We start from the raw sequence: 27,466 nt of genomic DNA on the forward strand, positions 1-27,466 counted from the left end.
TGCATACAGAGCAATGCGCGCACATTTGAAATGTCCTTCACTGATAAGTGATAATGAGACAATTCGAATTTTTGAAGACATATGTACCTGTATATGTACATATATATGTACATACGTAAGTTTCAGTTTATGCAAGTTTAAGTTACGAAATATGTAGTTCATTATAGTGTTATAGGAAATGTATTTAGTATAAAAATATAAACATATTTTTATGAAAGTATGTACATACATATGTATATTATTATAGAACATTACATAAATATGTGCGTCCGTTTGAATTTTTTTTTACAAATATACCTCTGAAATCGCATAATTTATTTGAAATATTTTCAATTGTGGATGCATTCATAAATATCCGCAAAAAGAATTTCATATCAGTTGTATATAGTAAGCATATAAATGCATCAACATATAAACAAAGAGCCTAACATGCGTCTATAATAGAAATGTAAACCTCTGAGCATATTTTTCAGTTAATACTCAGCTCTGTTACGAGGCACTGTTAATATTTCTCCTTCCGAGCCAGCAGTGGTGAAACTCGCTTATAGGATTTTGTTAGTTTTTGACAATTCACACGCTGGTCCGCAATTGGACCTTCTCTATATTTTACATTCTCTGCGGTCATTTCGTAAAGACGTACGATTTTAATAAAATTCGGTAAATTGTGAAAAAAGTGTTTTAGTGAAATTAAGAGTGAAGAAAAGTGAAATGGCTGTAATGTTGTGTGAAAAAGCAGAGTAAAATGCGGTTGTGTAAGGCTTTGGTTATGCAGCTAGCAAAAAAGAGCTTCAAGTGTAAAAAATGAGTTAAATTAAAGTTCTAAATGTGTTCAAAGTGTTTAATAAGTGAAATATGCGTTTATTTAAATAAAATAGTTAATATATTAAGTGCGAAGCAGAAGTGGCGTAATCGTTTTTGTAGCAATGTGGCAGCAGAGGCTTCGCTAAGTGGTAAGTTCGCTATTGAAAGTAGTAATAATCGTGAAATTTTGTTTAAGGTTTCCCTTTCTATGATGTTTTACTCTTAGGATTGCTGCGAACATTATTTTAAAATACGAATATCATAGATCGTTTCCGAATGTCTCCTCTTTCCCATTTCCATTTCTTATATAAAATCGAATGTTTCCTATATCTATAGAATCGAATGATTTCTATATCAATAAAAACCTGACTTCCTCCATATCCACATTTTCCATAAATTTTAAAATAAACAATTAAAACATACCTTTAGCATATCTCGAAATGGGGCAGTCCTTTTTGAAGACAGAAAATTTTCAGAAGTTGATCTTGCAAAGGGGTTGATATTTTTTACTTTACCGCGTGATAATGATCGGTTAAAACCCCTACAACTAAGGAAAGGTTCATCGAAGGTTTCGCTAGACCTCTTACGATTTATATTGGATCAGAAGAATAGTTTACCAGCAATCGCTAAGCTTTCATCCATTCAGTAGTAAATATCACGAAAAAGGCAGAGGTCCGATCCGTTCCCATTCTACTAATAAAAAGGCTGAGATGTCATTTCTTGCAAGCTCGTTGCAATTATCGGCTTTTCGGCTATGACCAGGTACCAGAAGTATCTAAACTCGATTACACGGTCAGTGAGCTCAACTCTAAGATTGCCCCCTGCTATTTAAGTGGATGTTGCTACCTTAATGCCAGTAACCGCGGTTCGAATACAAGGTAGACTCCATCAGAAACTTTCCTCATAAGCTTTGACCGATCTTTAAAAATGTACACGGCCCTCCAGCGGCTCGTTCTCACCATTCTACTAATAAAAAGGCTGAGATGTCATTTCTTGCAAGCTCATTGCAATTGCCGGCAATTCGGCTATGACCAGGTACCCATACTGGGCATAACCAGAAGTATCTAAACTCGATTACACGGTCAGTGAGCTCAACTCTAAGATGCCAGTAACCTCGGCTCGAATACAAGGTAGACTCCATCAGAAATTTTCCTCACACGCTGTGACCCATCCGTAAAAAATCATTCAGCGGCTTGTTCCCGTCAAAATCTCTCTCCCTGGTATCAGCGACCAAAAATTCACTAAAGCTGTACTCTTCGAATAAGTAATCCGAATTGAAAGCAAAGCATACAAGGATTCTGAAAGGTCATGCACATACATATGTATTTATCTAGTTAATCAGCTTCTCCAAGTAGGATAACAACTTTAGCGGACTTAACTTTATAAGTTATTGGTATGTCAAAGTGATGGGCAGGTTATAATTAAGTACCATATTGGTATGATACGTAGTTGTCTTAACTATGGTTTCTTAAAGCCAAATTGCAATCTTTTGTTAATAGCTCTTCATACAATTGTTTCTTTCACTCTGCTCGATGTACGTCTCTACGCGTCAGGATATTAAAGATAAGCAATATACTGCTTATGTTGCCGGCAGGTTGTAGGCGAATAACTCCCATCAGGTGAAAATTGTTTCTCTTTGTTAAAAAAAGGATTTTTATACAAATTTTCGATTAACCTACGAACAGTTTCAACACTAGCTCTCGGAATAAGTTCGTTACGTTTCATCCTGGCTGAGCCAAATTGGCTAATTTGGCAAATTTCTAGTATATTTCGATGCACTGCTGTCGTTTTCGGCTTTCGACATAATTTTTCTGCTTCATTTATTTTAAACATTATCTTAAATTTTGGGGTACGTTTTCAAATTGTTTGCTATTATCGTTTTCTATCACGTTCTTCCAATATCAGTTTCAAAAGTTACAAAGAACCGTTATCAACTTTCTAATACTTCCAACAAGAACATTTGTGTCACCACTAACCTGGTTCTAAACACCAATTCATATTTAGCACACATTAAGCTTCATCTGTAGATGTCACCAATGCTTTTCTTAAGTAATTCGACACGCAATTGGTTCGTGTCTTTACTAAAGTGACACTTTGAACAGCTGTTTTTTCTTTACAGGAAATTCTTGCTTCATTGCATAGCATCCTGTCAGTTGAAGCGCGTCGGTCATTTCGTGTAATTGTTGAAAATTAGTGAAATTTAGTAAAATGTGGAAATAAAGTGGTTTTGTGCAATTAAAAGTGATGTAAAGTGAAATTGTGTAATGTTGTGCGAAAAAGCAGAGTAAAGTGCGGTTGTGTAAGGCTTTGGTTATGCAAATGCAGCGAGTAAAGCGCCGTCCACGGAGGTGCGTGCAATCTAAGAAGCGTTCGGAAGAAGGTGCTATAAGTGTTAGAAATTTATTAAATACAAGTTTATAATGTGTCAGAAGTATTTAATAAGTGAAATATGCTGTAATTTGTGTAAAATAATAAATAAATTAGTTGCTGGGAAGCTGTGGCGTAAATGAATGTCGGCCGGATTGCAATGTGGCAGCAGAGGCTCGGCTGTCTCTGGTAAGTTCAATATTGAAAGATGTTTATGTTTTAATAATATTGTTTATTTAATAAAGCATTCAATTATGATTTTAACATTTCACAATTTTAATTTTATGTACATATGTGTATTACAATCGTAGAAATGGACAGCGATTGTCTTCTGCTCTTCTGTCAAACAAATTATGTCAAATCATTGGCTACCTTGGCTACCTTCACTTCGACTTTAATATTTATTACTTCTATTTAATAATAAATGTCTATATTTCTAATAATATCATTCGATCAATTGTTATGTGGTCTTCGAAATTGGCTAGCCTTTTGCCGTTGTGCATTCTCCAGTGGCTCTGAAACTACGCTAGTTGAAGATTAACGAAAATTTTGCCGGATAAATGTTGCTTGAAATTTTTATAACAAATGCGAAAACTGTCCTTTTGATTCAAAGTGAGCTTTGTTGTTGGTGTTGCAACGGCCGAAAAAATAGTCCAATATACAATATTGAAGGAATACTTTCGAGTTGACAGATCTTGGCTGGATGTAAATCCGAGTTCATTCCGATTACGTAGACTTCGGCTGTCTTCTTCATCATTTGCAGTATCTAAAAACAGCACATGTAGACATTTTGGTCCTTATGTATTCTAATGGTGGACCAACAAAGTGATCCTATTTTTTAATTTAAAGAAATCTTATATTTTCGAGGGCTTCCCTGTTATATCTTTACTTTTCTATGAGACAAAAAAAATATCAGTATTATAGTATAACGAACAAGTTCTTGAATTAGAACTTCCATTTTTTTTTCTACCGAACAAAAAAGTTCCATATTTGCAAGGCCTGCAAAGTAATCTTCACTGACCTATCTTTCAACATTCAGTTTTTCTCCTTAGTCATAAGTCTTTATGTTTTTGTTTAACCAAGCTTTTTTATAGTGGTAATATTGGTCTACAAAGTAGGAATGATTTTTGTAAAAATAATAAATCATCGTATCCATTATTGCTTTGTTGAGTCTTTGATTTCTGGTGATAACTTTTCAAACGAAAAAAATCTTATGAGCTATCATACTAGTCAAGGCTTCCATTCCGAACTCTCTCAGATCTAAGAACTACGTAAAAAGCAACAGTGTTGAATAGTGAACACAGTTCTTTTTTTTCATAAAATAAAAATCGAAAACTCCAGTAAATTTATTAAATATTATTTATTTATTTTAATATAGGCAAGTATGTATATATATACAACCGTGTGTACATAAGCTTCGTAGGTCAACTAATTAAAATTTTATATATTTATGCAAAAATACATATATACAGTTGCTTCACCATGCTTATTCCTCTCAATAACTTACATCTAAAGTTGGCAGCAATATTTTACAAGAGAACAAAAGTGGTGAATAAACAAAAATTATAAGAAAATAAATTTAAAATTTCTTAAAAAACAAGCGAGTGAGTGACAGTAAGCAATTGTGTACTTAAGGCAACACGTCCCAATAGTAGTCATCATTTATCACTCTGCTCACTTGAATAGAAAACGGTTGTTTGTAAACTCCAGTGGTCCATGACCGAAATGTAGTGGATCGGATTGTGACTCAGAGCGTGTACGCGCGTCTCTCAAATCAGCCAAATGCTGCTGGCCAGTGACGAAGTTTAGCGAGCCCGAACCCAAAGTCACACTGCCATCGGGGAGACGTACAAAACCGATGCCGCCCGAACCCAAAGCGATTGTGTCGCCACGTGAGGTGGCACCTCTGAATTCGAGTCGCTGCTGCTCACGTAAAATCGCATCTGCGGTGGAATCCAATTGCATAGCCGATGGTAGTGGTGCAATAGCGCCTGTGCCAGAAGCGCCCACAAGTGCGCGATAATTATTCACGAAAGATTGTGAGAGGAATGGCTTGGTGTCCTGTGAGATATCGTTGTCAACATATTCCACTACGGCGTATTGCTTCAGCTGACGTCCATTGACCACGTAGAAATTACCGTCGGGACCGAGATCGTTGCCAAATTTATAAATCGGTTGTTGACCGAATGGCACACGCACAGGTTGTGGCTGAAGGGGACCAGTGGGAGGGAAACGTCCGGGCGCTGATGGTGCGGAAGGCGCTGATCCGGTAGGAGGACCATAATGATAGCCACCTCCTTGTTGTGGTTGTGCTGGTTGGCGATCACCAAAATTGCCAGCGAACCCATTGTAAGGGCCGGACGGACGCAGTTGTTGTGGTGGCGCTGGACGTGGTGCTCCAGATGATGCGGGGTGCACTTGAAGAAGTGTTTGCGTTTGTGTGCGTGCTGGTGGTGCAGGCAAGAAATTCTGTACACGTGGACGTCCGGTGGGCAATGCTGGTAGAGTTGGTACCGGTGGCAGTGGCGCTATAGTTGGAATTGGTGCAAAGAAATGGCCTGAATTACTGTTCGGCGGAGGACGTGCCGGTGCTGATGGTGGCCCATAATGATAACCTTCAGCATTCACGTGCCTGAGGACCAGTAATAAGGCAGAAACAGCGACTAGGCGTCGTACTGGTGTTGGTGTAAACGTCATCTGTGGAGAAAAGAAGGGAGAAGATTGTAGTTAGATATGAGCCAAGATCGATTGGGTTTATATACTAAATAATATATGTATATTTAATAACAATGCAGTCGGGTGCGTAACTGTCATTGTCACAAAAGAGATATAAAACAAATCCTTGTACATTAGATTCAAGCATCAAAGGTCTTAGAAAATCGGCAACTCCAGGCAGGATTAGGGCGAAAAAGCCAAAAGTGTGTGTACAAGGTCAATTTCAAGGCCTAGTCTTATTTGCCTCGATGGAACACGAGAAGTTATCGGTCTTCCTGCCGTTATCTATTCCTACAGATTTGGGAGTTTATTAGGAGTCTAGCCCGTTAGGATTTGTGGATTCAATCAAGGTCGAGGCAAAACAAGTATATATCTTTCAAGAAGCGCAGATCTCCTTAAAGATTAAACTATATTTTTGGCAAGATAAAGTTCGGAGGCAGTTAAACCTTGCAGAAAACCTCTCTCAAATAGATGGAGAGGCTCAGCCAAGCCCTAAGAAAAAGCTTAAGCGAAAGGAAATTAAGTTATATAAATAGTCACCAAAGCAATCAAAAAAACATTTGATAATTACTCAAATACCGTGCAAGAAATCCATTCCACTTAAGGAAAAGCAAACTACATTCCACATTGGAGCACAAAACTGCCCTATGTTGGCGCTGTTAAGGCAAAACCAGTTTTTCTGTCAATTTAATTAAAAAACAGAGACTAATTCCATACATTTTTAAATGCCAAGAAAATACGTGCAAGAATATCTACTAGACGCGGCGTGTAAATAGATAAATGCCTCGTTAAATAGCTCTGTAGCTCTATAATAGATCAAGACATTTTGTTCTAATCACGTGTTGTCGGCTTGTTGTTGTTGCCATAATGTTGAGTTTTGTCATTGTCAATGCGCTTTTTCAATGACATAAATTAATTACATGAATTATCTGTTGACAATCGGCAAACAAAATGTTGTAGTTGATTGCATGGCATTTCTTAAGTGCTTTAATCGGAGCAAGTAAACATAATAAATATGGATTTTTCTTTAATAATCAATATTTTTGCGTGATTAAATTAATAAATGCGAATTGAATAATTTGATTTTTCTAGTGTTGCGCTCGTTTTGAGTGCTCACGATTTCAAAAATCTTATTTTGCAGCTGCTGCAATGCTGGATTTATTAAATAATTGCAGTTTGAAGCTGTGAAAATTTTCAAAACTGGTTTCGCGATCCCGAAATTTAAATCAAAATACACCCAATGCAACTTTTTAAATTTTCTTATTAAATTTTCGGGATCCCGAAATGCATGAATTTTAAATTTTCAAATCCTATTCAAATCAGAATTTTATTCAAAATACTTTTAAATCAGGAATCGAATGCCTTGTGTGTGGGCACAGCGATTTTTTAATTTACTTGATACTTTTTCAGGATCCCGAAATCTATTTCTAAATTACTCGAATTCATCATTCTTACAGCCGGTTTCACGAAAGTTTTTAATTGAAAATTAAGTTCCATTTAATTTTAATTTTAATTTTTATTTAACTTTGCACTTAAATTTCTTGCGTTTCACCATTATTGACATTTGGCATCAAAAAAATTAAAAGGCAGGGATGTTAGTAAGAATAACAGCTGATTTATGTAAACAAATAAATTGTATTTCTTTGTCAAAATGGTAAACAAATGGGAATTCAGCTGATAGAAAAGCGTAACCATGGTTACATATGACAGTATTTAAATAATATTTAAATGGCAAAGCGTGACCATTTAAATAAAAATTAAGTCAAATGGTGGAACTGAAATTAATTATTTTTCACTTAAATTTGTTTCGTGAAACCGGCTGTTAGAATTACAAAAGGTATAGAGGGGAATTTACATAAAAGCTACTTTTTTAAGCTTCGGAACAGTTTTTACTGAAAATTAATATTTTTGCATCTTCGTTGGTTTTGGTTTCGGGACCCGAAATTTCATTCATACTAATTCACTGTTACTTCAGGAATACAAATTTCTTAAAAAAAATTTCAATTTACTCAATACATTTTCGGGATCCCGAATCTATTTCTAAGTTTCTCTAAGATCATTAGTAGAATTATAGAAGTTATATAGTTTAGGGCTCCTTTTGTTATTAAAAAAAAAAACATTTCTAAGGTCTTTCTTTAGGTTAAAATGTGTTCTTCTGTTTAGAAAACATTTATGCTCTGATATCTGAGTGAAAAAACCTTCTTGAAACCTAAAATATTTGAACCAATTTATTTTATAAGGTAGTTGAGAACTTCATTCCAGTTAGAATGATGAATGCAATTTTAGGCTCAACCCACACCGAATTAGTCAAAAACGTCTTTGACTAATAAGACAGTAAAATAATAAAAAACGAAAATGCGTTTTTGTCTCGTCTTGTTCGGTGTGGGTTGTCACATATGAAGCTATGGGATGTTTTCTTATCAGACAAGAAAAGACGTTTTGTCTAATCCGGTGTGGTTTGATCCTTAAGCATACGATTTTTCAATGACTCATTTAAATTTTTTTAAACACAATACAAATGTATCTACATCTATAAACTTTAAAATATATTTATACACCCAACATTGAAAAGACAACCAATTAGTGTTGCCATTATGTACAAAATTACACACTCTGCGAAGGCTATAATTCTAAACAAAATGCTTCGTTTTGTATGCTGGCTATATTTGGTAGCTGATTTGTCACCTTTCAGTAGCGCTTTTTTGCCACTTTTAGCTGCCACAAAGCAAAACGACCGACAAATGTATAAAATTCGACAAAAAAAAAGAAACCAACTCCACCATTTGGCGAAACGATTGCTTGTCCGCCTTGACAGCCAACTCGACAATGTGCTGAGTGCTACAACAGCTGACGACTCGTTTACGATTTGTCTTTGTCGTTAATTTGCCATAATTATGGCGGGTGATTGTGGTGCATTATTTTTGCTGGCGTCAACGCCTTATATCACTTGTGTGCCAGGCGTTGCCAGCTTATCCCATAGATAATGGACTACAACAACGGTGTGCCGAGACAATCGTTGAGCTTGTGATAAATGAACACGCTATAAAATAACGCTATTAGAGCTGTGAAACTGTGGAGCAGCCACTGTGAAATTGCAGCCCATTAACGGTAATCCATAGCAGTACACGCTGATATGTAAATATACCGTAGCCATGTGCACATATTAAACTCAATTAAGACTTTGATTGAATAAGCAGGCAGACATCAATCTTGTGGTCTGTAATTTATAGGTTTTATTGGACATAGACCCCCACATAGTTGTTGTATCAGTTAATTTTTTGGTGATAATTATTATTATTATCTCAAGTACCAACCCTGAATTGACTTCAATTAGAGTTTGATATAATTATTAATTCAATTTAGTTAATATTAGAGAGTAACTGTAGACGAATAACTTGGAACATTTAGAGAACCATCAATTTAGCAGTAGGTAAAGATATCTGAAGTTCCTGCGGTTGCGGTTTCGACTATATATTCCCTTACTTTGACTTCACAAAAGAACTGTTGGCGATAACCCTTATCGTTATTGTTGTTTTAGTGGCAGAAAATTTTCTTCAAATAATTTTAAGAAAGCTACCGAGGTCACAGTTCTTAGACAGTTAAGAATCCTGGTCCATACATGTAGGTCCGACAGTCGTGGGAACAGGGCGATAACGGCTTCGGTTGAGCTATTATAGGAATTTAATTAACCAGTTTTTTAATTGAGACAATAAGTGAGCTCAATTAGCAAAATGAATTAGAACCTTAATTAGATAATTACATTTATTCGAGGTTTTGTCTGCCTCGAAGTAATATAAAAATAATACTTTTATTTACTTTCAATATCAAATTCTAAGTAAATTGGAGAATATTTTAGTACATATGACTCAATTAGAAAACTTAATTATCTTAATTAATTTACAGATTTGAAAGGTTTTTTCATAATATTTTGAAACTGTGACTACCATATAAATTAGATATCATGGATCGAGGCCTAATGTAGCCAATTTATGTTAATTTTACTGAATATTATGAATATTATATATGAAAATTATAAGATAAAGATTGTGTATTATAAATCAGAATATTCTTCAGACAAATCGACTGTATACTATTTTTAAATTTGAGTCACTGGCTCAGTGCTATAAGAATTCGCTTTAATAATGATTTCCTAGCTCCATTTAAGGTTCATTTGAAACTATACATCAAAATTCAATTTCATATCATCATTCAAAATTTATCTGACATATCGAACTACCCTCGTTCAAACAATCACACTTCTAATCACCCGCCATTCACAATTTGTTTACATTTCTTAAGCGAAATTGTATCTGTTTGCATATTATTTGTATTATTTGCACCTTCGCACTGCTTATTACGGTGCATTAACGGATTATGCTAAGCGTGCTGGCGCAAATTATGTGTGTGTTTAATGTCCAAGCCACCACAAGCGCACCGCGGTTTGTGGCAAAGTGCCTGCCGTGTGTTGGCCTTATATAAAATTTGCATTGCTCCACGAGAACAGCACCACGCTGAATGCTATCTATGTCCAGTTACAGTGCATAAATTCTGTGTTGAGTTTTTCTAGTTTAATGGTAGGCGGACCACTTTGTCGTGCGCCACTGCAATTTTCTTTTTTTCTTTTGGTTTTGCTCTTATTGTTGTTATTATTTCTAATCATGACTATTGGCAGGTGGTTGGCAATGAATAGAAAATCGTTGACGGTGTTTTTTATGAATATTTAAAATAATTTAATAATAGCGACAGTTTCTAATGTGTTGTCGTTAAACTGCGCTCTAATTGACTATTGATGTTGTGCGCGGTTAGCTGTGGAGTTGGGTATAAAGGTGGGATATATGCATATAATAGTATGGTATTGAAATAATAACCAGTGTCAACTTTCTTATATTTAGTTTATACACATTTGTTTAATGAAGTAAGCGCATTAATTAGTAGTAGTTATTGAAGTTATGCTAAATATGTAGCAACTATTTCATTTTAATTGGTTTTAGAAAACACGCTTTAAAAATAAATCATTCCTAAGCTTGACTGCTTTCATATGTTTATTTATTTTTCAACTAATTAGAATTACTAAAAGTACCACCATAAATTTTCGCGGTGACTATCTGACTATGAAGTATTATAAGCAGCTCTTTCAATAAGTTTAATACCACTCTGATACTATAAATCTTGACACTTCTGATGATTGAATTCAATACAATTTCATATAAATACTTTTAGAACTTTTTAATTTGGCAATCATACTGAAGCTAATTGTAATTAGTGGTTAGGTGGATTTCAGAGGCTAAAAACAAGGGTATTTTTTAATTTTTTTAATATATACAATTATATATTTAATTTAAACAATTCAGCGTATCAAATATACATGTATAAACAGTGTTTTGTGAAATCTTTACTTAAAAATTCCAAAAACTCAACCGCTGGCAGCTCCTCTGCCATGGCGTGTCCAAAAAAAGGTCTTGCAGTAGACATCATAACTCATCATTGTTTCATCTAAAAACAATAAACCAAAAATTTTTCCATATTAAATGGATAAATCTAGTTATTAAATGAAGGAAAAAAGAAAATATTGAATTTTAAATTTTTGACATAATTTTAACCAAAAAACTCACTTTTTTGGTCAAATTTTCGGCATATATTGGTTCGAAAAAAATAGTTATAATAAAATTATAAAAAAATTCTTTGTTCATTAACTAGATAATGTTATTTTAAAGAAGTGTGCCACATTTGAACAAAATTGCTCCATAACCTTTTGAGTTGTAGTGTCCACCGACTTGAAAAATTATGTGAATAAATGCGTTTAAAATTTTACATTCCTAGCGAAGGGGCCTGATGGGCGGAACTTCCAAAGGGTATATCTCTTATCATATTACTGGGATTGATTTGCTACTTCTTTGAAAATATTTTAAACATATTGCACTATTTAAAAAGACAAAAAAAAAACCAAATTTTGAAATTTTTTCTTAAATCTATACTAATATTATAAAGCTGGAGAGTTTGTTTGTTTGTTTGAACGCGCTAATCTCCGAAACTACTGGTTCTAATTGAATAATTCTTTTTGTGTTGTATGGTCCATTTATCGAAGAAGGCTATAGGCTATATAGCATCACGCTGCAATAGGAGCGAAAAAACAGTGGTAAATGTGTAAAAAACGGGGGAAATTTTTTATCTTTGAGGGCTTCCGTTCCTTGCGCTGCGAAAGCGGTTCAAGATACACAATAGTTATGTATGAAAGAATTATTTCTCATTTAATGATCTAAAAAAAGTCCGTGAGTACCGTTTTTGTGATAACTAATAATTTCTAAAATTTCAATAAATTTTTTTTTTTTTAATTTATTTTTCTAATCTATTTATCCAAAAAAATTGGAAAACTCGGGAAAGTGGTAACAGAGAATTCAGAATTGCAAATGGACGATGACATCTATAATGAAACATTGGTGTGATTGAAGATTTGTGTTTGCTTATGAGTGGCAAACTTTTGACTGAAATTCATATGCCAGCGCCAAAAAAGTGCCTATGATGAATTGATGAAGACTGTCAATGATGGAAACAGTGGACTATTTGATGCGCTCGGCGGAACTGGCAAAAATACGATCTCAAAATGGAATTGTGTTGGCTCTCGCATCTACTGGAATTGCTGCAACGCTATTAGAAGTTGGAAAAAAGGCACATTCGGTACTGGAGCTTCCGTCAAACATGCAAATCAATGAAAAACCTGTTTGTCATTTCGAAGCAATCAGTTATGAAAGATCTGTGGAATAATGACTGTCGCTTTGGTGGCGTAGTGCTCCTGTTATCAGGCGAATTTTGACAAACACTTCCTGTTATTTCGAAATCAACAGTGGCGGACGAATTGAACGCATCTCTCAAGTCATCGTATTTGTGGCGACTCGTGAAAACCATACGATTGACCATGAATATACGAATGTTCCTGCAACAAGATAGCACCGCAGAAGATATTCAAGGAATCGGAAATGGGCAAATTCCGGGTGATACTTCTAATGATTTGATATCAATCCGAACATTTGCCAAAATTATCGTAACTACTATTGGTTGAGTGCACGCGCAATTTTAGCTGCCAAAAATACCGATGTCGATGACTGAAATTATACATTTCAATGACGACTTAAATTATACAAGTCAAATTCCGGGAGATTTGTGTTCGTACAAATCGATCGAAAATGAAGTGTTGAAAATGAATACGAAGCCGTGAATTATTCAGTGGAATTTCTAAATTCTCTGAATTTGCCTGACAAGTCACCGCATCCTTTGCGTCTCAAAGTTGGATTTGTCATTATAATGCGCCGAAACCGTGTAATTGAATCCGACTGATTGTGACGCAGCTATCGAATAATGTAATAGTTGGAAGAATTTTGAAAAGGACAACGAATTTGATTCCACGAATTCCTTTGAACTCCAACGATTTGCCATTTCAGTTCAAACATATTCAGTTTCCAGTGAGAGCATTTATAAATCTGGAAATGTAATGTTTTGCACATGGCCTGTTATACGTGGAGTTGGAAAACCATTTCACATTTACGCACCGGTAGAAAAAAAAAACCAAAAAGTTGTTTATCAAGCTGCATTACATTGAAAAAATGTAGAAAAATCGCAAATAAATAAATGCTTTTCAATACAATATCAATTCAACTTAATATTCTTTTAAAAACAAATAATTTCACGCAGGGCAACGACTGTGGGATCAGCTAGTCGATTATATTTTGTAATAAAATCAATATAGAGCCAATAGACAATTTAATATAAGTGAGAAATGTGCCAAAATGAACGAATATATGTCTCAAAACCTATTAATGTGGTTGGTGTTATCACCAATTGATCTCGAGAGCTCAGAATTTGTCCTAGAAATAAAAAAATGTTAAAGTCTTTCACATAAAAATTACTATATGAATAAAAAGTCTAATTTTAGACTCTATTAAATGGTTATTACTTTTAAACTTTCTTCGTGAGGTTCTTGACTAACATTAAGTAAGTTCATGTCTTGCCTAAAATCGACTTTACAGGTATCGCTTACATATTACAAGGATTTTTAATCGTTAATCACTTTTATAACGGTTATAATAGTGATAATAGCGCAGCGATATTAGCCTTAAGATCGATGACTGCGCGCTCCAGGCTGGTGAAGCATTGCGAGTCCTCTCTATCAGTTGAATCGGATCACTTCGCAATCATACTAGTTAGGGAACTCACTGGACCGTCACTAGCACCAAGATCTTTCTGGACCAACGTAAATCGCATGAGGTCAAGGGAACTCCTCGCCCTCAACAAGGTCAATCTTTCCCCAGTCATAGGAGTTCTAACTGGCCATTATCTCATCGGGATTCATGCGGTTAAACTACAAATTTTATCGGATGTTTGCTGCAGAAGCTGCTTGGAAGAGGGTGAGGTAGAATATTTCCAACATTTCATTTGGAATGCCCCGCCTTAGCGAGATCTAGGCAAAAAATCCTGGGATCACACTTTCTTGGACACCCCCTCGAGTTAGCGGATATAGCAGTAAAAAACCTCTGCAAATTTGTGATAGTTTCTAAGCGGCTTTGTCGATTCTTTAATTTAAGGAAGGGTGTTGAATTTTATGGCATTACCAAGAACTGTTCTTAATGGTCAAAGTGTATTTCCTTTTTAAGGGAACAGCCTTCGTACCTATCCTAACCTAACTTGTATAACGGTAAATGTATATACTACTGCTTAAGTACGCTTGAAGGATTACACTATCACTATTATAGGCTGATTATTGCCCAATACACATTATTATACTTCAACAAATTTAAATTTATATATTTATTGCTACAACAAAAATATATTTAATTTTGTATAATTTTTGGTTTTACTTTTAGTTAATATAGCCGTGATCTTTGCTGATTATTATAAATCAAATATTGCTTTTAATGCCGTTTATCCATATCTTACCAAATATACACTTTTAATTTTTCTAAAATATTAATTCAAAGCCTAAACATTATAGCAAATATCGCACCTTTCAATGGAGTTATGATTTCCAATCAAAAAATTATCTGAACTCTATCAACTAGCAATTAATTAAACTGAGAAAAGCTAAACACAGCAATAAATACAACTCATCATAAAAATCATAAAACTTGATTACGCTTTAATTGAAATTAATAAAGCAAATAGTATAAATGGCAACGACGAAAGACTTAAGCAACGAACCTGCTGTTATTAATACTGGCCATTTGTAGCACTTGCATTTAGCCTTTTACTATTTTTTTTTGTGTTTATTATTTTATTGGCATGCTTGTGTATAATTTTGTGGTGCATTTTCACGTGCCAAGAAACACACACTTACAAGCGGCGCTGCGGACTGACGCTTATCGCATGGTTAATGGCTTAATTAACTCGCCATGCAATAAACAAACAACGCTGGTGAAAAACAAAAACAACAACACAAGGGGCTGTGGGTGAACGCAAAATACGAAAAAAAATCTACAACAACAACATTTAGTATAAAAATCGAGATAAAGCAAATAAAATAAGAAGGGGTGGGCGTGCATGTAAACGCTTTTTTTGTAGGAGTTCGTGCTGCGCTAAGATGAAAGAGTGCGACAGGAAAGGAAATCCAAAAAATAAATAAAAATTGTACTTCACCTATATACAGCTCACTGTAAAAAGCTTGTAATGACACCTGCAAATAGTCATTTGTGGCCCACTCTGTAGCTTTGTTCCTCGTGGATGTCCATTAAACGCTGCTGGTGTATTTTATTGTTGTGATTAATATCATTTACTGCGACCATTACAATACAGCGCTACTGCACTACACACTCGCTTACATTTTGCTCACACAAATAAATAAATTGACAGCTCTCAGCTGATTCATTGATAACACCGCAAAGCCGCCATATACGAGTACACCGGCTCTGTGTGTAGTCAGGCAGGCAGGCAGCCAAGTAACCAGGCAGCCGTTGTAACAGCTCGTAAACAATGTAAATACACGAAATATACAACACACCTTTTGTTCGAACAATTTATGCAGTTTTCCATAAATTTTTCTTGCTGTCTCAAGCATTTTCCATTGCTGCTGCCAAAGCAGCACCACCGACACGCACCACCCACACTTTGAGATTTATCATCTTGGCATTTTGTGTGGAAAATTGAATTTAAATGCCATGAAAACCGCAAACAAAATTCACTTCATTCAAAATTATGGCAATTATGACGCGAAAGGGTGTGCACGAGTGTGTTAATGCTATTTGACTGGCAAGTGCCGGTAGTTGAGTGTTTGAAGTGTGCTTGACGAGGTGTTGAGTGGCGCTTTTGTGGGTGTTGCAAGTGGTGGACGTGAAGTTTTATCGTAAAAAATTATACGAATATGACAACTTAGTTTGTAATTGAAAAAATATATTTTTATTTTTGAAAAAAAATTTTTTTTTTTTAGAAATATTTTTTTTTTGTTTGGACTTGATCTATTGCGAAAGCTAAATAATTTCGTTTAACACATGATATAATTTGAAGTTCTTAAATCATTAGACGATTTCAAAGTTTCGAAAAAATTATACATGCATTTATTGCCACTGATTTCCAATTCTCACACCAAAAAATAGTAATTCTACCGCTCTAAACCATAAAAATATTTATTTGCTGCAAGTAAGTAACTATGCACGCATTCATACCAATCAATGATTATGACACAAATTCATTAATTTCAAACTGTGTCAATCTCTCTGTCACCAAAGTGATCTCCATAGAATCATAAACACGTAGTAATAATAACTTGCGTAATGCACTATCAAGTTTTTTGTGCCACTTCGCCACCACCGACGCCGACCGGCAGCAGCAATACAAAACTGAAATTGGTGGCATGTTGACTGTCTACGCTGCGATTACGTCAAAGTTGATTTGGCATTTGGAAAAGTTGTACTGCTGCAACACTTGTAGTTATATATGGGTATTTGTACTTAAGTGCGCATATAAAAGTGAACTAAATTTATACAGGGTGGGTTTCGGAGGACACGTATTATACTTTTTTTAAATTTGGTCAAGGTCTCTTCTGAATTTTTAAAATGAGGTTTCTTATAGTACAATTATTTCCTGTTTGAGAGAGAGAGAAGGAGAGAAATGATATAGAACAAGTCTCTTCCATGGTGTTAACCGGGCATAATGAAGTACTTATTTGAGATATGGAAGCTCATATTTTTCTCAGAGAAAAAATATTTACTCTACAACAGCCAAAGTGTGAACTTGACTTAATATCATTAAATCGAAATATTCATTAAGAATAGAGAAATTTGTATTTTCCATAGACATAGTGTGAAACGGACATAATGTTATTTAATTAAAACTTCATTCAAAGTGAAGAAATTTAATTTTCCACAGACCTAGTTTGACCAAACATAATGCTATTTTATTTAAAGTTCATTCAAAGCGAATAAATTAAATTTTCCAGAGACCAGGTATAATATTATTAAATTGAAAATTTATTCAAAGTGAAAAAATATGATTTCCTAGAGGTACAGTATGAAATTTAATTTAATTTAATTTAATTTAATTTAATTTAATTTAATTTTATTTTACTGTATTTTATTTTATTTTATTTTATTTTATTTTATTTTATTTTATTTTATTTTATTTTATTTTATTTTATTTTATTTTATTTTATTTTATTTTATTTTATTTTATTTTATTTTATTTTATTTTATTTTATTTTATTTTATTTTATTTTATTTTATTTTATTTTATTTAAGTTAATTCTATTTTATTTTCTAACCTCAAATTTTTATTAAATAATTGCCACCCTGTGTTTATATTTATAATATTCTTCTAAATATGTCTCGAATATACTGAAAGGAGTCCAAAAAACGTGTGAGTCAGCAGAGCGCCAAATATTCCGATAATCTGACAGATGACAGTCGCTGATGCGCATTGCGAAATCCAAAGCAAAAATGGTGCGAAATATTTTGCCACTAAGGCATGCTACTGAGTACAACATGAATGCGTAGGATGTGTAAATTAAAGCAAAATGCAATGAATTTTCGAAAGAAAAAATGCAAAACAGTTACTTGGCATTATTCATTAATTGAAGGCTCCTAGTGGCTTACTGCAATTAACTACGAGCGAATGGTAAAGCGATTAAATTAAGCTTCATCCACTAAGCGTGTCTGTTTTCTAAAATTTTCCAATGCGACACGCGCTTGCGCAACCCACAAGTTTACTAAAGCAAAATACAAGTTCGTAAATTAAAATTTTTGCAAAAGAAACAGCACAGATTTTTCGGCAAAATTGGGTCAGACGATTTCCTGTCAGTAATAAATGTGCGACAAACGCATGCGCGTACTCACACACACATCTATCATAGATATACACATATATGTTTGTTTGTCTATATGCTTAAATACCTTTTGCCATAAATGTGCGCCCAAATGCAAATGTGAGAGCGCGCGTTGCGCATGCGCCCGCTGTCAAAGTGCGTAATGTGCCCCAAAGTAATGCTGCGCTGTGATTTATATATGCAGTCACTGCATTAGACGTTGCCACACTGACTGCAGTTCAAACTGGTATTTGGTATCTGACTATCAATTCTAGGCATTTTGCTCCTACAACACTTTTAATGGTAAGCCATTTTTCCTGCTCTTTTTTCAACTTCATGTATTTGCGCGCTCTCAAAGCACCACTTTGGTTTCGAAAATTTATGGTTTCTTAGTTTTAAGCACTGCTAGCCGAAATATCCTGCTCCGCTGTGTTGGCCAATTTATTTCGAAATTTATGTTTAAACATTTGACAACGATGTGACTGTCATTAATGGCAATTTGTTGATTGATGAATTGATTTATTTGCATTTTTACAAGTTGATTGATGGAATGCATAAGAGAGTGAGATTTGAATGGGGAAATATGCAAAATTTAATCCGATGATTTGTGTCGATTGAACGCAAACAAAAGTCTAATAAGTGTTTTAGATTACGCCTTAATTTAGTCAATTAACAAATTTTTTATGTTAGTATGAATATTAAATATGCTAATTAACTTGTGTATGGTGTTGTCAAAAACTTTCGTAAGGGGTCTAAAGGGTTATAAGTACTTTAATTATTTTGGAATTAATTTGATTAAATTAATCCAATTAATTTCTATTCAATTAATAGTGTTTTTAGATAGCCAAATAAATTGATAAATTAAAGTTTTTATTGAGAAATCTTATTTTGCCTTTTATCCTGCCGGCTACTCGATAACCACTCAGCTGTTATACATTTTTGTTTTTGCTTTTCATAAGAAGTTGACAAGTTTCATCAGCTGATAGATATTTTTAAGCAACGACATCTACCGGAGCTTTTTTATCAAAAAAAAACTAAAACTTTTAATTTTTGAAATGTAGTTTCAGTTTTTAATTTTTTCTTATTTAAATTCTTTTACTTCCAGTTAATCTGATTTATGTAAACTTGTATTAAGATGTTTCTATAATCAGGTTTTGTAATAACTCAAACCTTTGTTTCATTGTGTAATTAACTTTTGCGGTCAATTACGGCGTTGATTGTACTCAATTTATAATAAAAATATGTGAATATTTTTTATTGAAAACTAAATATTTATTGCAGCTTTGCATAGTTAGTTATTTTTTCTTGTTGACCTTTCATCGACTAAATTAAAATTTAATTTTACTCAATTAAGTATTATATATGAAAAAAATCACAAATTTGAATGTGAATAACTTTCTAAAAATACAGATAGACATGCATTAACTTGTAAGCTTGTTTAAAAATGTTTCTTTAATCAGGTTTTGTAATAACTCAAACCCATAACTTATTGTGTAATAAACTTTTTCGGACAATTACGGCGTTAATTATACTCAATTTGTAATGAAAATATATGAATAATTTTTAATTGAGAGTTAATTATTTATTGCAGCTTTGCACTGTTAGTTATTTTTGCAATTTTGAGTCAATTAAAACCTTAATCGACTCAATTAAAATTTTAATTGACTTAATTAAATATAAAATCTGTGAAAATTCCCCAATTTAAATGTGTATGGCTTTCTTCAAGCACAAATATACATAGAAAAACCACACTAATAGTCATATTTTCACTTCGAATAATATTTTTTTTTGCTGAAAATTGCTCAAAATTCCACTGATTAGTTGATATATTCAACTAAAATGTATGAAAAAAAATTTATACATATAAACACCATTCCATTTTGAGTCTATCACCTCCTATTTCCTATATATGGAGTATGTGTAACCTAATATGCGACCGACACTTAAATTGCTTTGATGCTATCAACAGGAAATTACTTTAATAGCGATACAAAATATCTTAATTGACCACAGCAGTTGGTATATTTTATAATTAAAGCGCATATATACATTCAAATATATATAAAATAGTTTTTATTTATTTTAATTGAATTTAATATTTTAATTTTTTTTACTTCATTAACTTAATTTATATATTTTATTTTATTAAAATTTTAATTAAGTTTTTTTTCAGTTTTTTTTTTTAAATTTAATTTAATATTTCTCTAAATCATTACCCTAATTAACACCGATTTTTCGTTTGATTTTTTAATTGCCAAACGTTAATTAAGACTTTAATTAGTCAAAGTAAAATTGTCATTGTGTACGTAGTTGCTCACGCAAGGCGTAACTGTAAATAAAAAAAATATCTAAACCTAAATAACGTCAACGCATTTCAAACACAAAATCCAAACAATTTTGAATTAAATGCATTTCAATTATATAATAGCTGCTGTCTTATTGGGCCAACACAAGCGAAAAGGAATGACTTCAGCATGGCTACAAATGCATGCTGTACAAAAACACACAAGCATAGTGTACCATGAGTATATTTGTAATGCTCTTGCTTTTGTTTTTGTACTAATAGTACTACTTTTTGTGCGTCTGCGCACAATTTTCATGCGAGTATATTTATTAGTTAAAATATTCTGGTTTTGTTTAAAATTTTTTTTCCTTTTGCCTATCGCACGAAGGTGTGTCTGATCACGCAAGCGATTGCATGGAATATATGTACATATGTACATACATAGTGTATATTTTTTAATCAAAAGCATTTCGAATATAAAGGGTTGATCTGTAGTGTATTGTTAGTATAGTGCTCAACATAAAAAAATATTTGCTTTAAATTTTCAGTAGTTAATTTTTGGTATATTTTAGTCCATTTTTTTATACTCTCGCAATATGTTGCACAGAGTATCATAGTTTTGTTCACATAACGGTTGTTTGTGTCACCAAGAAATAAAAGAGTTAGATATGGGGTTATATATATAAATGATCAGGATGACGAGTGGATTTGAAATCCGGATGTCTATCTGTCCGTCTGTCCGTGCAAGCGATAACTTGAGTAAAAATTAAGATATCTTAATGAAACTTGGAACACATATTCCTTGGCACTTGCTTTCGAAAATGGGCAAAATCGGTCCACTGCTACGCCCACAAAATGGCGGAAACTGAAAGTCTATACAGTGTCATAACTAAGCCATAAATAAAGTTATTAAAATAAAATTTGGAACACAGGATCGCATTAGGGAGGGGCACATTTGGATGTAATTTTTTTAAGGAAGTGGGCGTGGCCCCGCCCTCAAATAGGTTTTTTGTATTTATCTCGCAAATCAATAAAGCTATATAAACCAAACTTTCTGCAGTCGTTTCTTTTAGCCACTTCTTAATGAAGTCCAAAAATTAAAGAAATCGGATAATAACCACGCCCACCTCCCATACAAAGGTTAGGTTAAAAATTACTAAAAGTGGGTTAACTCACTAAAAAAAAACGTCAGAAACACTAAATTTCACATAAGCAATGGCAGATAGGAGTTGCACTCAGATTTTTTAACAAAATGGAAAATGGGCGTGGCTCCGCCCACTTGTGGGTCAAAAACCATATCTCAGTAACTACTCGACCGATTTCAATGAAACTTGGTTTGTAATAGTTTCCTTAGATCCCAATGATATGTTGTGAAAATAGGCCAAATCGGTTCACAACCACGCCTACTTCCTATATACCAGAACTTTGAAGACGATCTGAATCGTTTACTTTACAACATATAAAGTAAGCACTAGTGAAGATATCGGTGCAGAACTACTTCCTATATACCAGAACTTTGAAGACGATCTGAATCGTTTACTTTACAACATATAAAGTAAGCACTAGTGAAGATATCGGTGCAGAACTTTGCATAAATACTACGTTTATAGTGTGGCAGCCCCATTCTAAAAATTGCCGAAATCGGACCATAGGTTTTCAAGGCCCCATATATCGAACATGAGGACCTCGGTGCTTCTAACCTAATATTAGGGTTTCCAACTTTCAATGGACTTTATACAATATATATGACGAAAATGTGGGTCAAATTGTGTATTATATAATATTAATAAAGTTAAATAAATTGCGAGAGTATAAAATGTTCGGTTACACCCCTTCCTTACTTGTTGTGCTTAAGATTTGTTTTAGTGAAAAAAATAGTAATTACTAAATTATTCATTGATCAAATTTTAGTACTAAATATTTAGTAATTTAATTTTAGTACTAACTATTTTTGTAATTTAATTTTAATACTAATTTTCAGTAATTAAATTTTAGTACAAAATTTTTAGTGATCAAATTTTAGTACTAAAATTTTTAGTAATCAAATTTTAGTACTAAATATTTTTGTAATTTAATTTTAATACTAATTTTTTTAGTGATCAAATTTTAGTACTAAATTTTTAGTAATTAAATCTTAGTGATTAACTTTTTTCACCTAAGGTTTGTTACTAAATTTCTAACGCTTAATATTTAGTACTAATATTGTATTATTTCAGATTTTTTTTAGTACTAAAATTTTTAGTACTAAAATTTTATAGCTTATGTTTTAGTACAAATATGGAATATAGGATTAGTTTTTGTACTTAAATTCAAGTACTAAAATTTTAGTACACACTACTTGTACAAATTTTAATAAAAACATATAATCAATTTTGAGTCCAACAATTTTTTTTTTTCAAATATTACCAAGACCAACACCCTGTATACTTTTCAAACGACATTAATATGCTAAGCGGCTTAGCATGTTGCACGCATCACTGTCAACGACATCGATATGCGTTACGCCGCGCTCCAATTCGTTTATCGCTAGCCGTTGTCTGATGTCCATTCATAACCACATTTTTTGCAAAAACAAAAAATACTTAGAAAATATACATATGTATATGTATATAAGCGCTTAAAATATGATATATAAACTAAAAAGCGTATGGCTCTCAAGTAACTCCCAGCGTTCAAGTTTCCAGCTTATAAATTCTCGCATACTTTTTTCTTCTAATTTTCCAAAGCCGTAAATTCATATATATACATATATATATGTATGTATTCGCCAAATTGATGGCAGTCATTTACGCGCTTTTGCAACGCTGCAACTTGGAAGCACAAGCTTATCGCTTGCTGTGATTTTGCCACTTTTCCTCTGCGTATGCAGACGGTGCGGTGCGTTTGGCCAGCGGCAAAAAGCGATTACATGCCGAGCAAATGGTTATTAAGTCGCTTACGCGGCAACGCATAGCTGCTGGGGTGCGAGCGTGTATCTGTGCCGTGTCCTCAGTCGCCTGCACGCTTGTAATTGCTCGCATTTTAATTTGCGGTCGAAAATTGATAAAGATTATGGCGAAAAGTGCGCAGCTCGTTAGTTGTGTCGCATGTATATAAATACATATACATATATATTTATGTATATATGTATGTTTTTATGTATGAAAGTGTGCGACAACTTGGTTGCTTGGGCGTCACGGATTGCGAAAGACTGCTCCTGCGCGCGTAAGTCTCACTAACCAAAGAATGTATGTAAGTGGTGTTGTTATTCATTGAAATAGCTTTTGAATAGCTATTGAAGCAATGTTACGTCACACGCGCAATTTATATACATTGTAGCGACAATAAAATAAATAAAAAATTAAAAAAATCAACTCGAAAGTAGCACAACATAAAATTTCCACGATTATCTGCTATTTGACTTACTTTCTGTTTATTTATATGTAACAGCTGCTTACATACAAACACATATCATCTAATCAATGTTACAGATATTTGAAAAAAACTAGTTCTCTCAGCAAAATTCTACACCAGAAAGCGAAATTTCTAACAGGTTCGTTGCTTAAGTCTTTAGTTTCAGACCTGTTTAGGATTGTTGCTTTCATGTTGGAGCGTGTCAATTGTGTTTGATAATGTTTTTTGCAACATTCTTTTATTGATTATTTGGTACCTTTCATCGCTTATTCGCATTTTATAACTTTCGTTTGATCTTATAAATTTTGATTAATTAAATGTGCTAATGCCAATAACATGCTACACGGCCGAAATAAATACAAGTCATAACGGGAATATATTTGATGTATAGCATTTCTCTTGGCATTTAATTAAGAATTAGTCATATTTATTTCGAAAAATTGGTTGATTACAAAAAAAAAATGTTAATATGAAGTGCGAAGAGCAACAAGAGTGAGTTTAGTACATGCATTATACACTTTTAGTACAAATTATTCAAGAAATATATGTTTGATATTTAATAGATACATTTTAAAATTTTAAGCCAAATTTTGTAGATCTGTTTATTTAATATAAACAAAAAAAAAACATTTTTAGTACATTTTCAGAAAATTTTTAGTACACATTTTTTAGTACATAATACAATTTTTAGTACACATTTATTTTTTATTACGAAAAATTTCATAAAAATACTTCTCTTTAGCTAGTAATATTTTAGCACAATTCGAGTACTAAATTTTTAGAATACTTCAAAAATATTTTTAGTACAAATATTGGTTTTTTGAACACGAAATTTTTAGTACTTTATTTATGCAAAATTTTGTATACTCATGTCTTTTGTTAGACAGTACCAAATATTTTATTACAAATTTTTGTTATTACAATAGATTTTTTAGTACAAGCTAAATTTATTTAGTTCAGTGGCGTCGTATACAGGCATGTTTGAATATGATTTTTATGAAATTGCTTCATTTTAGCAAGTAGTTTTTTAGTACAAATCTAGTACTAAATTTTTAGAACCTTTAAACAAAATTTTTAGTACAAATAAAAATATTTTTAGTACAAATATTTTTTTAACAATAAAATTTTAGTACTTCATTTAAGCAAAATATTTTATGCCCATGTCTTCGTTGAATTGTGCTAAATCTTTTAATAAAATTTTCTGTTATTATAATATATTTTTTAGTACAAGCTACTTTTTTTAGCAAATTAAAGTTATATGGAACCCTATATGAGCACTTTTGAATTTGATTTTTATATTTTAGTATTAATTGTGATGATCTAAAATTTGTCTAGTATAATTTTAGTACTAATTTTTTAGTACAAAAATATATTTTTTTATTAATGCAATCCATGTCACTTAACTTAATTTTTAATATAATTTCATAAATGTGCATAAATATTTTATATTTTGAGAAAAAATTTGTAAATAAATTTTGGAACATTTTAGTATTAATTGCCAAAATTGGTATTTCATAATTTGTTGATAATAATTAACTCAAATTACCGTTAAATTAATTTTTATATTTTAGTATTAGTTGTGGTAATCTAAACTTTTTTCAATTAAATTATAGTACTAATTTTTTAGTACTTTTTTAACTTCATGCAATTCATGCCACTTAAATTAATTTCTACTATAATTTTATAAATATAAATATTTTAGTACATTTTTGTCGATATTTGGAGAAAATCCTTTGGATTAAAGTTTAGTACATTTTAGTACTCATTGCTAAAATTTAAATTTTATAATTTTTTGTCAATAATTAACACAAATTAACGCTTTAGTAATAAATTTTATTACTGGACTATTATGCAAGACAATTTAGTACAAATTTTAGCACATGTAAATTTAGTACATTTTTTCTAAATATTATTTTAATTTTATTTGCTATTTATTTATTATTTGCAGCTACAAAATACGGAAATAAATCGTTTAGTACTAATTTTTCATATATAATTCTGAAGTACTAAAATTTAGTACTAAATTTTAAATTAAAAATTTTAAGTACTAAAAGTTTATGTCGTTTTTAATTAACAGTTAATTGAAAACATAGAAATAAATTTACAAAAAAAAAACATTTTAATTTTTTATTTGACGTTGTTCCCTTAATTAGCTAAACAAAAGACTTAAGCAACGAACTTTTCCTAATTTCTTAATTTTCACATAGTAGTTGTAACGGAAACTGTAAAACTCAATACTCAATCAGCTGCGAACAAGTAAAGCAATAAAACTCTGTGAAAGTAAATATAAATAATTACTGCTGTCATGCCAAACTGCTTCCTTGCGACGAATGCGAAAGGACGATATATCAACTTTATTGTTGTATTGCATACACTATAAAACCTTAGGCTAATACACGCGAATTACGCATTTTCATGCGATCAGCAGATAAATTAAACAAATGTTTGTGGATATACATATATAACGCAATTATATAAATATTCGTGCTATATAACGACGCCATAGCCAAAAGCGATTGTTACACTTATAGTGAGTAAATACATATAACAGTGTTGCTGTTATGGAAAACTGCATTTACTGTTACTTTTATCATATTTTTGCATATTACAAAAATTTACGACACATTTAGCCTACAACAACTGTAAGAAGTGCGTGAATTGCAAGCCAAAAAGCATAAACATCTCAGCCGCGATGGCTTATCAGCTAGATCTCGCGTTAGCCGATCTTGTCTAATGCGAATATTTGCATTTAGTACTTGGTGTTTGTGTTGTGTTGTTGTGAGCTGCATTTTCGATGCTCGCAAAGTGTGTTAAGCGCGTGCAGCGTGCCATAAATCTTGAGTTTTGTGCCTTTACTATGTCTTTTATATGACGATCTGAAGGCTTTGCTGCTTGGCATATAATTATATTTTGCATATGTACTCGTATGTACGTATCTATGCATTTGTAGGTAGGTACTAAAAAAATGAAAGTAATCGCTTTTTGGCAGCAAATAAAAAACGCCAAACAAGCATTTAATTAAAACGCAGCTAAGCTTGGCTTAGCGTTGACTATAGTTGATCATACAAATATATATTTGTATATATAATATATATAATTGCTTGTAGGTATATATATTTTATATACCTGTATGTTTGTACAATAAAATATTCGCTCGCTTGTTTTCGTTTGACAAACATTTGCCATATTTGGAGCACGTTCATCTAGAGTTGAATAATTTTTGCTTGGGTTACTGTGTCAATGGTCACACAGATTTTTATAAATATGCATATAGCTTGTAAATCAATGCTTTTTATTATATTTTTCATTTATTTTTGTTTTAATTATTTATTCATTTTCTATGTACAACTTATTTGTGCCACATTTCTGTGTGCCGTTCTCGACTCGTGTTCGCAATTCGAATGACATTTTGTGACATTTTCAATTTCATTGATTTATTTAGCCTTTTCAGTACACATATATAGACATGGATATATATATATAATATATATACGTATTTTTGTAAGAGTTCATTAAAAATAGTGCTAGTTAATCATGACCGAATTTAATATTTTATTCGATTTCCGTTCGCTGTCGAAATGCAAAGTGATTTCTCTGTTTTTTTTATAAATTTTCCACAAAATTTA

The 27,466-nt window shown here is 32.5% G+C and overlaps 1 protein-coding gene across 4 annotated transcripts in view; it reads right to left on the minus strand.

Moving 5' to 3' along the window:
- Window positions 1-4,513: 4,513 nt before the first annotated feature.
- Window positions 4,514-27,466, minus strand: part of LOC105215084 (protein diaphanous homolog 1) — a 38,886-nt gene continuing 15,933 nt past the window's right edge. For all 4 annotated transcript variants that reach the window (XM_011188838.3, XM_011188837.3, XM_011188835.3 and 1 more), the window contains exon 3: window positions 4,514-5,865. In XM_011188838.3, coding sequence (XP_011187140.2) covers window positions 4,843-5,865 — 1,023 coding nt within the window. In that variant the 3' untranslated portion in view covers window positions 4,514-4,842. The remainder of the gene's footprint in view (window positions 5,866-27,466) is intronic.

Source organism: Zeugodacus cucurbitae, chromosome 3 (genome assembly GCF_028554725.1).
Source record: "Zeugodacus cucurbitae isolate PBARC_wt_2022May chromosome 3, idZeuCucr1.2, whole genome shotgun sequence".
Lineage (NCBI taxonomy): Eukaryota > Metazoa > Arthropoda > Insecta > Diptera > Tephritidae > Zeugodacus > Zeugodacus cucurbitae.